Source organism: Anser anser, assembly GCF_964211835.1.
Source record: "Anser anser genome assembly, chromosome: 7".
NCBI classification, from domain to species: Eukaryota; Metazoa; Chordata; class Aves; order Anseriformes; family Anatidae; genus Anser; species Anser anser.
This window is the reverse complement of record NC_139727.1, coordinates 40,764,721-40,776,651: the sequence shown is the minus strand read 5'-3', so window position 1 is coordinate 40,776,651 and position 11,931 is coordinate 40,764,721. Positions and strand designations below refer to the sequence as shown.

At 51.0% G+C, this 11,931-nt stretch overlaps 1 protein-coding gene across 4 annotated transcripts in view; it reads left to right on the top strand.

Annotated features, from left to right (window-relative positions):
* The first annotated feature begins 554 nt into the window (after positions 1–554).
* Positions 555–11,931, top strand: part of TCERG1L (transcription elongation regulator 1 like) — an 84,408-nt gene continuing 73,031 nt past the window's right edge. For 2 of the 4 annotated variants that reach the window (XM_083843261.1, XM_083843260.1), the window contains exons 1-3: positions 558–858; positions 1,723–1,869; positions 2,738–2,918. In XM_083843261.1, the coding sequence (XP_083699387.1) occupies positions 613–858; positions 1,723–1,869; positions 2,738–2,918 (574 nt within the window). In that variant the 5' untranslated portion in view covers positions 558–612. Of the gene's footprint in view, positions 859–1,722; positions 1,870–2,737; positions 2,919–11,931 lie in introns of all 4 variants that reach the window. The other 2 variants (XM_083843259.1, XM_083843262.1) reach the window with 2 other exon arrangements.

The window sequence follows — 11,931 nt, the reverse complement described above, 5'->3', positions numbered from 1 at the left end:
GCGGCTGCTCTGGAGCCCTCAGCGGGCAGGCTGCGAGGGCTGCGGGCAGGCTGCGAGGGCTGCGGGCCTCGTGCCCGCACCTCCTGCCCCGAGGCACCGGCCTCCAGCGGCCTCCACCTTGGGAGCCCAGGGTTCAAGCGAGGCAGGGGAGGCTATTCCCGCAGCGGAGGTGCGGGCAGCCGCTGACAAATCTTGACGCACCGTGACACCAGGAGGCTTTGCTCCCCCGCGGGGCACAGCGGAGGCGCTGGGAGCGGAGGGCTCAGCCCGGGCTGCAGCAGAGCCCCGCAGGGCACCCGCCGCGTCCTGGGAGCCGCCCCCACAGCCGAGCCCCGGGCGCACCGCGTGCGGCTCCGCGCCCAGCAGCCACGGTGCCGGCCCCTCGCCGCTCAGCGAGGCTTGCTCCGCTCCCCTGCCCCTTCTCGGGCGCCCCCCCGGGCCGGGAAACGGCGGCTGCTGCCCGAAGGGGCCGAGAGCCCCCGGCCCGGCCCGGCCCGGCCCGCCCCGCGCGGGCGGCGCCTCAGCGGGGCGGCGCCTGGGCCCGCCTCAGCCCGACTCGCACTCGGCGGCGGTGCGGAGCGGCGGGCACGGCGGCGCCCCGGGCCATGCAGGATGCTGCCGGGCCCCGCAGCCCAGCGGCCGCCGCCCCTGCTGTGGCCCGCGGAGCCCCCCTGGGCCTGGGCGGTGCCGGCCGCCGCGGGGCTGCTCCGGCTCGGCGGGGCGCCCCCGCCGCCGCCGCTGCTGCTGTCCGCGCCGGGCTGGCACGTCCCCTGCGAGCCGCTGGTGCCGCTGCTGCCCGCCGACCACCGGCACCACCGCCGGCAGCACCAGCACCACGCCGCGCTGCTCCCCGGGCAGGTAACGGCGGCGCGGGACGGGACGGGGCCGTGCGGGGCCGTGCGGGGCCGGGGCAGCCCCGAGCCGGCCGGTGGCGGAGCGCGGCTCCTCCGCAAGGAGCCCGGGTGGGCTCCGAGCCGTGCCGGGGAGCCGCCGCTAGAGGTACTCCCAGCCTCGGAGCACCGGGATTTTCCATCGGGCGCGCGGACCTGCGGTGTTTTCATCTTTTTTTTCCTTTTTTTTTTTTTTTTTTTTTTCCTTCCCCGCGGCTGGGGAAGGGGCTGCGGACTCCCCCCCCGCAGGGCTCGCAGCCGCCCCCTGCACGCAGGACGCCCCCGGGCTGCTCTCCCCCAGCCGGGCGTTTGGCAGCGCCCCGTGCCCGCTCCGCGCCCCGGCGGCCCGAGGTTCCCCGCCGTGCCCGGCCCGGTGCCGCCCGGCCCGGTACCGCCCCGCCCGGCAGCCCCGGGGCGCTCCGGCGGCCCGTGCCCCGCTGCGGCGCCGTGCGGGAGCCGCGCCCGCAGCCCTGCCTCGCCTTCGGGCGCCCGGCGGCGCCCGTGCCGGCAGCGGTCCCGGCTGGCGTGTTGGTTCCGTACCCGAGAAATTTCGTTCGGGCGGAGAAAAGCCGCGGTCTGGGGCCGCCCTGCAGCCCCCCCGCCCGGCGCCGCGCTGCTGGGCGCTGCCGGGGCAGCTCCTAGCGCCTGTGCCGTGTCTCGCTGCCCGGGTAGCGACTAAAGAAACACGGGCGTTTTTTGGGCTGAAGAGGCTTGTTTCTGAAACGTTGCGTGGTCATCTCCTAGTTGATTAAGAAACCGCGAAAAGCATCGGTTTGCTCGGGGTGAAATCCCGGTGTTAACTTCTCTCCCTGCTTTTTTTTCCCCCCCTCAGTGGATATTTGGAGGTCATTCTCCAGTCATAGGATTTTCACCGTCTTCAGGTGTGGAATTTGTTCCTCTTTTTCCACCTGTGTACGCATCTACGGTTCCGCCTCACGCTGGGAAAAACTGGATAGAGAAAAGGCTGCCGAACTGCAAAGTAAGTCCAATTCTCATATTCTGAAGTATGTTTAATGCTGGCGTCTGTGGACTGCGTGAGCCGAAGAATACCTGTGGTTTTGTGAATTGCAGTTGCGTGCAGGAGGGCAGTGGTTTGTCAGGGAAACCCCCACGGAGAAGGAATGTCATGGGGTGATGAGCGGAGGAGGGTGCTTCGGTGGTGTTAAATCTTCAGTCTTGCGAAGTTATGCAAAGAATAAAATATCTTTACTATTTATCCACGCTATGCTGGGTAAAATGCTTTAACTTCACTACCGGATGTGATTTTGAGGGTTTCCATTTTCCCCTCCTGAGCACTTCCCCGTTTTTTTCTCAGGAGGGGACACGGGGGTGCAGCGCAGGCAGCGTTGTCGCTGGGAGCGCTGCCAGCCCCGGGGCTGGCGCCAGGGTTTCAGTCATGGTCCCAGGCCCTCATGTTGCCCATCGTTATTTACATCTGTAAATTTAACTAGCTGAATAATTGAAATGAGGCTTCGTGACTGTATGTTCCCATTTCCTTCCCTTGTCCCTGTCACTCCAACCTAGAAGATGACTGAGGTCTCCGAATTGCAGACAGACTTGCTCTGGAATAGCTCTGTCTGAGGCACAATTGGCTTCATTTATTATTTTCTATTTGTGATGCTGCATAAGTTGATTATTCATGTTCAGAGCCAGTTAATTTTCTCATGATCAGCTAAACTCTGTCCACAACGCTTACGGAGCAGCATCAGTCTGTTTTTGTAAGTTTGTCCCCAAATTGAGATACTTTCCACATCATAATAACGAGTTAAAGATTAAAAAGAAAAATTGAGAAGTAGAAGTGAGAATAAAGTATCTCAGACCTTAATGTTTTTATTTGTGTTGGACAGATATACTTAAATAATGCATTTGCTCTGGATTCAGCATGGATACATCCTGAGGAATCAAGACTCTTCCAGGGAAATGAGAAACCTCTATTAATGACAAATCAAGTAGCTATGGCTATAGCCAGGCCAGCTACTGCCTCCAGGCCTCTTCCCACAGTGGTGTTGGCACCTCAGCTGATACCAGGTTAGTAAATAATTAAGTATTTACCGCTTTTTATGCAACTCCAGAGAGGCATAAGCCATTTTCTAAAGTAAGGGTTTCATTCCATTCATTTGAAAATCTCTCAATTGATCTGGAACCTTGATGGCAGAGTGCTTTTCATCCCCTAAATTACTTTAAAAGAAAGAAAAGAACATATTAATTATAGAAGATTGCAACAGATTATTCCGTAGCTGGTTGTCTACTTCCAGAAAGATGGGGCAAGCCACCCTTGAGATACTTGGCTTATTTTCAATTAACCAGAAAAAAAAATTACTGATACAGTTTGCGTGTGATTGTTCTATTTGCTGTAAATTGTAAGAATTTGATGTGGTTTGTGTAGACAGTAATCAGTAGAGAAGAGTAACTGATCCATCATCTCATTAGAACTCAGTTATGCACAGTGATATTTATGAAATAAATGACATTAATCCGCATAACTCGGGTGTGTCACAGCAGCTAATAGAAAAGCTAAGCTTTGTGATTGGAAGAGAACAAAGTACGCTGCTGTGAAGCTGAGTCTCTCTCTGTGTGAGTTACGGTATTAATTTGGAATAGCAGTTGTCTCACAGAAAGGATTAAGAACTAAAATGCTTGACTTATGTTCTTAACTTATGTAACTTATGTTCTTAAATTCAGAGTCAGGATATTATTAATGGCTTGCTGTCTTTGTTTCTGCCTTGGGTGTGAGGCGATGGTCATCTGGTTGGCAGAGGAGCCCTTGTTCCCTTGGTCCTTGCTGTGGGCAGTACTTTGTGCTTTGTGCAGCACATGGTCAGTTTCTTGTATTTTTCCAGTAAGACAGAAGTTCAGTGAGAGTGTGCTGGAAGAGATTACTGTTTGGGTTAATTTGCCAGATTGATTAATTAGCGTGTTGAACAACTCAGATCAGCTCTGTTTTGACGTTTCCAGCAGCCCTTTACAGTAAGCTGCGCTCGGTGCTTGCCAGAACCCGGCAGCGCTCAGCTGTGGTGCCGTGGCTCTGGTGGGGGTGACGGCGGTGGTAAGTAAGGAGGCCACGGGTGAGAACCCATTACGTTAATGCATTCCCACCTGGATGGTGTAGGGAATGTCTCAGCTGTGTTCCCAGACAGGATGCCTTGCCTGAAGTGCATTTTTGATGATGAATGCGGTGGTGAGGAAGGAGTTTGGCGTAGCTGCACAAATGCACGTGTTGTGGGTGGGTCGGTAGCCTGGTACCTGGTAAACTGGACTGAATTTATGTGCTGGCTTGTGTGTGAATTTATGTGCTGGCTTTGATGAGTCTTGAGAGAGCTCTGTGCTGAGCTGTCGGCTCAGACAATGCAGCAAAAGCTGAGAGTTTGAAATGCGTGTTATACTTACTCTTTATATTTGAAATAGATGTATGTGGTAGCAGATGAGGAGAGCTCGCGAGGCAGAGCAGTGGGTCTTCCCAGCCTAACGGCAAGGTTGGGGTCCCGAAGTAGCACGAGGAAGTTATGTTGTCTCTGAAGACTTCCTTCCTGATGAACAATATGTGCGCAGCCAGGCGTGTGTTGACAGATCTTCAGATGGATCAGACTGGTGCTGATCCATTTTCTTCTTTCTTATTCTCCTGCTGTAGAAGGTTTCTGGTAGAATTACCCTGAATGGCGTCTTTTTTTCCCTGCTGATACAAAGTCTGTCTGCTGTGAATTCCGTCGCTGACCTGTCACTGCTTACATTTCAAATTGAACTTGGTGTGCAACCAAGTTGTGTGGTTGCTTATTTTGTCTTTTCTCAGGCTCTGCCTTTCCCCTCTTTTCCCATCTCTTGGTTGTTTTCCCATTGCCTTCTCTGTTCAGGGCTGTGTCCAGCGCTGTGCTTCTCAGGTGCTCGGCGCTGCAGCCTCACCTTCCTCTGCCCTGGTTACATGTACTCATGCTACATCTAATTCTAGTTGCTGCTTTTACAGGACAGATTTATGATGGAGCCCTTTCTTGCTCATGTCTCTAAATTTCTCTTCCAGCCCTTTTTCCTTCAGTGTATGGCAACTTCTCTGGCTATTGCAGTTCCTCTCTTGAGCTCCTTTCAGAATGCTGCTCTTAAGGCTGCGCAGCACGGACAGAGGTTGGTGGTGGTAAAACTCCTGACTCATTCACCTCTGCAGCTTTTACCCTTTGGGCTCCTTCCCTGTGCCACTAGCAGCCTGGCACGGCGCAAGCTCCTGCTCTTCTTCCAGGAGAGCGCTCAGCATTTGCTGCCCTCCTTTCCGGAAAGCTCTCCGTGTTCCCCTTCAGGTGGGAGAGGTGCAGGGGAGGGTGTGAAGACACCCCCCAGCTAACTTCTTAAATCTTCCCGTCCCTCTCTAAATGTTTTCTCTGACCGATGCAATCCATGCATCAGGTGGATGCTAATGAAATAATGTGCTCTGAGGTTTGTGTGCTCCAGAGCTCGTGTGTGTATTTATGACACTGCTGCAAGAATGGGAAGATGGGATATCAGTGCGTTACAGCCCGATCAGAAGCTGTTTCCAAACATACTTAAAGTTCCTAGGAAGTGTTACGGTAGTACTTGAAGTATTTCCTATATAATCTTTACAGTTAATATGAAGAGTAATAAAAATACTGAGAGCAAATTGCTTAGTTAAGTGGTTTAAACTGAGAAGTTAATAAGCTTTTTGCAGACTACATGGCTGTATTCATTTTGAAAGCCTCTCTTACAGGCAGGTTTGCCTTCCACAGTTATCAGTAATGATATAATTGTTTTCTCAGCGTATCAGCAATGTTACAAAGATAAAGGAATGAAGCTTTGGTGTTTGGTGAATGGTAATGCCCGTAATTTCACAGCTGTGAGTACGAGCTACTAGAAGGTGTTATTTTCTGTAAGAAAAAGAAGCTGCTATTATTCTCCAGTATATTACAAAACATGAATTTATGTGCTCATGATTTTGTGTATCTAAAGTGAATAATGACGCTTTATTTTCCCGCCTAGAAATGATAGCTGGTTTTATGTCTGTTGGACTCGTTACTGTAAGCGAGGAAGGCAGCGTCTAGGTATTTTTGCAGAGAAAGGATTAATACTTCTGTCGCCTGCGGACCGAGTCAGATAGCCTGTGTTAGCTGTCCTGTCTGGCTTTGCTCTGCTGAAGGAGCTTCCTGGAAGCTTTCCTCAAAGCACTGTGAATTAGCTGTCCTGGGTGCTTAATTTGTTCGGAACGAGGTCTCTGCTTCGCACTGAGGCGTTTGGGTTTCAGCACTGAGCTTCCCGTGGGGAGCGGCGTCCCGAGGCACGGCTCTGCCTGGGGACGGGGTTACAGAGGTACAGGGGTACGCGTTGCCTGCCTTCTGCACGTCCCTGCGTGGCTGGTGGCCTATGGAGGGAGCCTTGGCTCCACTATTCAGGTGAAAGCTGTAGCCCTCTGGTCCTTGATGTTCGCTGCTTTTGCTGTTATTGATGGTAGTAAAGCTGCTTTCAATATGCGTTCCTGCAGTGTGGCGTTTCTGGCTTTGAAGAGCACTGCTGGCAGCAATTCCCCGGTAAGCCACGTGTTCTTACTGGTGCGTGGAAGGTTTTCACGGGACAACCTGGAGAGCAAGCCTTTCATCTAGCCTTCTGCAAGGGGAGGTTCAGGAGGTACAGATGGAAGTCCCTTATCTCTGTAGGAGAAGCATTTTATGAACCGCGGGTGGGAGAGCGGCGAGCAGAGCCCGCCTGAGCAAATACCAAAGCTGGTCCCACCTCCGCTCCTGTGCTCCAGCTGCTGGCACGCGGAGGGGGAGTGAAAGAGGCATCCTGGCTGAGGACAGCAGAAATCCATAACTTTGTTACACTGAAATGATGGGTTTCAGCGCGTGGCCCTTGGAATCCACGTATGACTCGTGCTCGCTGAAGGGTGACTGAAATGCAAGGTTAGCTGCTGGGTGCCTCCCGTGACCGCGGGCACGGTCCCGCACCGCACGGCCTCAAAAGCTTGTAGGGACTGAAAGCTTCCTGGCTCTGCAGCAAGGCCACTGCAACGCAGCGTCTTGTGCTGTGTCTGACGGCACGCGGGCACTCCGGGAGCACCAGTAACGTAACATCTCCTTCCTGGAGGCTGTAATACCGCGTACCTCTGAGCAGAGCACCTGTGGACAGCCTCAGGAGTTGTGCAGGGAGCTTCTCAGGCCTGCAGAGGGACCTGAGGATCCGTACCTGACCCAAATCCTGTCTGCAGCTGGTGCTGAGAGGGCCCAGAACCGAAGATTGCTTCCCTTAGTGCTGCTGATGGCTCATTGAATAAAGGCCCTCAAGCATTTCTAGGCGAGGGTCACGGGCGGTGGCTCAGCCCAACAGTTTGGGGACTTGTGTAGCCTTGAGAAAGCGGTGTCTGCAGGAGCTTCCGTGTAAATGGAGCCTGGCTGCTGCCTTCTGCACGTGCTGCTCAGAGCTGAGTAAACTCAGGCACTTCATCTGTTTTTATTTAGAAACACTTGGTGTTCCTCAAACAGATTTTTTTCTAACATGTTTCAACATAAATTGCATTTTCTTACTGGTCTTGTGTTGTACTTGCCCAGAGGAGCTGTGGCTGCCCCATCCCTGGAGGTGCTCAGGACCAGGTTGGATGAGGCCCTGGGCAACCTGATGTAGTGGGTGGTGTCCCTGCTCGTGGCGGGGGTTGGAACCGGGAGGTCCTTGAGGTCCCTTCCAGCCCGAGCCATTCTGTGATTCTACGGACTTCTGCAGTGGTAGCTGTTAAGTTGTGTGTGGAACAATACGTGATGGGAAACATGTTGCGGGAGCCTTGTCAGTCACAGCAGTAAGTGCTGTGAGTGGATACAGGAGAAGAGAAAGCCTTTTAATTGTTTTGATCTTTAACAAAATGCTCTGAGTATTTTGTTCATTGGGGTCAATCTAACCTGGAATGAATGAAGACTTTGTTTTCATTGATGAACACAATCCTTGATGGAATCCTTGAATCTTCCTTAATGGAAGATAGTCTTCTTAAAGCAGATTTTTTTTTAATGAAAAGATTTTTCAACAGAAGATGTTTCCCACTAAGTCAAAGTTTCTTTCCTTCCCCTACACTTCAACAGGGTCTCTTTGCTCAAAACCAGTCACTTTGCTCTTTCATCCATTGATATTGAAATCACAAATATCAGAAAGATGAGTTCATTTGTAATTTCCCAAAATTACTTTAGCATTACTGATCCTACGTGGATTAGAATTATTTCATTCTTCCTATTAGTATTCACTTTCTTTCTTTTAATCCCACTAACCTTTGCAGAACTGAGCCAGTGTTCTTCATAGCAAGTATCTGTGTGAATTTGTGTACGTATACAGATAGATAATTTCAGTTTAAATTGAAGACAAATTTATAAAGGAAGGCGATTTCTTTGTATATAAAAACTTGGTCAATTTCCCTTTGAAAAGTTGTACGGTTTTGAACAAATTTGAAATACATGACACAAAAGACCTCTGACCTTCTCCGGTTCCTAAACCTGGCTGAATTTGAGACTTTTAATGCCAGGAATCCTGCACAAAGCCTGCAAGCTGGGAGATATTTATCTTGCTATTCTTCTCATGCTTCTGTGTTGGCGAAGGCACAAAAAGAAAATGGCTATTTTGAGTCGTCTGTGAAAAGATGGACGCTGATGGGACATAGTATGCCTCTGGATGCTCTTTTCATCTCTGATACTGGAGAGGGGAGAGTTGGCCATAGAGGGGCGCTGGGGCTGAGCCCGCAGCAGAACGTGTCGGGGTTCCGACAGTAACGGCTGGGGGATACGGAGACCCCGGCTGTGAAAGCCAGGCGCAGTTAGACCTGGAGCCTGGAAGAGCTGAAATGTCACGAAAGCCCGCTCTGCTTGTGGAACGGTCAGGCGCTGCACAGAGGAGCACTGAAGTCTTTGGGAACGCTTGACTTCAGTTGCAGCCTTCATGACGTTTTTGTTTTGTTTTATTAAATTTGTGCTTTTTATTGCTCTTTGTGTTATCTACTCGAACAAGTACAGACCTTAGCCCCAGTAAAATGGGTTTTCACTCCAGTAACGTAAACAAGGCTACATGCAGTATGTTTATGGCAAAGGCTTGTAGTTCTGACCTGCTAGTCATGTTTTCCTACCCGGTCCCAAGACCCCATTATACAGAAATTCATCTCCTGGTGATTTGCAGGGGCCGTTAGTGTTTGTGAGGAGCCAGGTATTTTTACTACATGTGGGCATAAAAGTGAGCCATTAGTGGTGCTGTTACTGGCAGACGTGTGCAATACCTGGTAACACACATAAAAGGCTATGTGTTTTTTCTTCCCTCTTGGCTTCAGAAGATAGGGAAATCAATATGTTTTCCTTTGTATTGGGATAAATATACTATTTAAGTCGACCGGTTGCTTCGTGATATTGATTTATAAGTGCTGCTTCAAGCTGCTCAGCACCTGAAATTTTGAACCATGTGCAATTCGGGTAGCAGGGCCAGCAGGTTCTCCGTAATCTGAATTCTGCAAGAATAAATACTGGTATTACAAATTTGTGTGCTGTAGGCCTTCCAAGTATTTGTGCTTGATAAAAAGACTGCGTTCCTTGCAAGAAGCATCCGAAGTTTGTTAAAACCACAGTTGGTATCAAACCCAGCCGCGTGGTCTAACACCACACAAGAACGTGGTAGGAGCACGGTGCCAGGCGGCTCCCGGGCACCGGCGGGGAGCAGGAGAGCACCAAAGCGCCCCGTGGGCTGCCGTGCTTGTAAGTTGCTGTCCGGTGATTCTTGGATTGTGGCAGGAAGGGGTTCACCAAGAAGCAACCGTCCCATCTTTGGGTCTCAAACCCGTTAGCTCCAAAGTGCACCTCCCTGGTGAGGGCAGTAACAGTCCTGTACCCGTTTGGAGTGCCGGCCTGGAGCTGGCCAGGTAGGCCTCCCAAAACGCCTGGAGTTAGCGATATGCCAGGTCGGGTGCTCAAACAGCGTGACGTTCTGTAGCAGTAGGTTCAGTTTAAGCAACGTTTCCCATTTCCTTCTTCGTTTGTAAATGCTTACATAAGGTTTTTCTGTCGGAGCAGGTTCCCTGCTCAGTGTTCTTCAGCAAGGCTTGCGGCCTTCCCACCAGCCAGCCCTCGTCCCGCGGCTCAACATCGCTGTGACAGTCCGGCCTGCCGAGCTGGGAGCAGGGGTCGGGCAGAACTGACAGGAACAGGTTCAAAAAAAAAAGTGTTTTATTGTTTTTGGTAAGTGTGCCATACTTGAGTGGGTAGTTTTGTGTGTATCCTTCTTAGAGCTAAACTTAATCCTGTGGAAAGTATGGGACTGGAATGGCATCTTAGTCTGCCGAAGTGCATCGGTCCTGTTGACTTGGTGGTGCGAGAAAATATCTTTACGATGGTAGAGACTGAGTGAAGCAAGAGAGGACAATATCTAGTGTTTGATCCCAACAGTCTGTAATAAAAACCCTTTTAATCCCACTGATGAATAAAACAGTAAGAGTAATTTATCTTCCCAGTTGCTATCAATTTCAGGGTCTGAGTACATTCCTTAAATGTACTGGTCAGTGTATTTACGTGTATATGTAGGTAGGATAAGTATATTTATTATTAAGATGATACTCACATGTTCAAACTTACCATTTTTATGATCAGTGTCCTTTCAATGCTAACTATCACTTTTACATCTAACCAACGATTTTTATCAGCAGATGATCCAAGGTGTAGGGTTTTCAGAAGCACCGAGGTTGCAGCTGGTGGTTGAAGCAGCGCTGAGATGTTTTCTCCTGGCACCCCGCGGTGGCTGGGCGGCCATCTGCAGGGAGGTTGTGCTGCAGGCACAGCTCCGCGGGAGGGGCTGCTTCTGGGTTTCTTGAGTAAATCATCAGGTTTTGTCCTGTTGGGTCATCTTACCTCGTGTTTTAACATCTGCCTTGCATTGCTGGCCAGGGCAGTGTCTGACACCACCACCGTCGGCCCACAAAAGGGCCTGGAGCAGGTGGTGAGCTGAATGCTGTGCCCCTGCCTGGAGCAGCAGAGCCCCCGCTGGGGATGAGGTCTGAGGCAGAAGCCGTGTGTCCCTGCGCACCTTTCCTTATCCTGTTCCCCCCTGTTCCATGGCTTGTCCTCCAGGAGGGAGGACTGGACAGCGACAGCCACTTTAACTCATTTGAACTATGTTCTTTTTTTCCATATCAAAAGACAGTTGTTGTCAGTTTTAATACTGATAATAGTCTAACAAGTCTATTAAAGAGCTGTCATCTCAGACTTTATCCTCTCTTTTTTTTTTTTCTCTTAAAGACTCCACAGATGAAGGGAAATGGAATAAGGGATAGTAAACAATAATTCGCACTTGAAATGCTTTGTTCTTTCTTCTGGAGTTGTTTTTTCACACGTCTTCAGAGGAAGTGCTAAGTGTTTTCTGACAGCTGTTGCACGAAGCTAAGTGACCCAGGCACCCCCCTGCGCCCCGCGGGTCAGGGGCACCCGTCTCCCCACGCTGCTCTGCTGATGCCAGGGGAGCACGCTGGGGTGCGGAGCTGCACGCCAGCGCTTCATCCCTGCTCCCCACCTGGCTGCCAGCAAGAGCTCCTCGGGGAGCTTTCTGTGACAGCTGTACTGCTTGTCAAAACTTATTGACTCCAGGTTGGAGCGGTAAGTGGCAACCCTACGCTGCAGAATGGGTCCCCAGCCAGTGGACTAGACCTGAGGATTCATCTGGTTTGTTGTGCAAAAATCCCCCTTCTAGTCTCCAGCTGGTTTAGACAGCATCAGCTGAAATTCAGTGAACGTTTCTGAAGTGTCTGTAGTCACAAATGATAGACTTCTTAATTTTTTTACATAGTAGCTGGGATTGTGCCGTACGTAGGCGCAGCAAATTCAGTGACAGATGGGCTGTGCGTTGGTACTGGTGCCCAAAGAACAGCGGGGTGCCCGTGGCCGGGGCTGGGAGAAGGAAAGTAGCTTGAGCCTCGAAAGAAACGGGTAAAGGCAGTCAGGCTGTTTAGTGATGATTAGTTTTATGAGTAAAGTAAAAAATGTATGTGGTTTAAAAAGAAGTAGAAATGGTGCATGTCCCTCTGCGGGTGAGGATTAAGAGCTCGCTG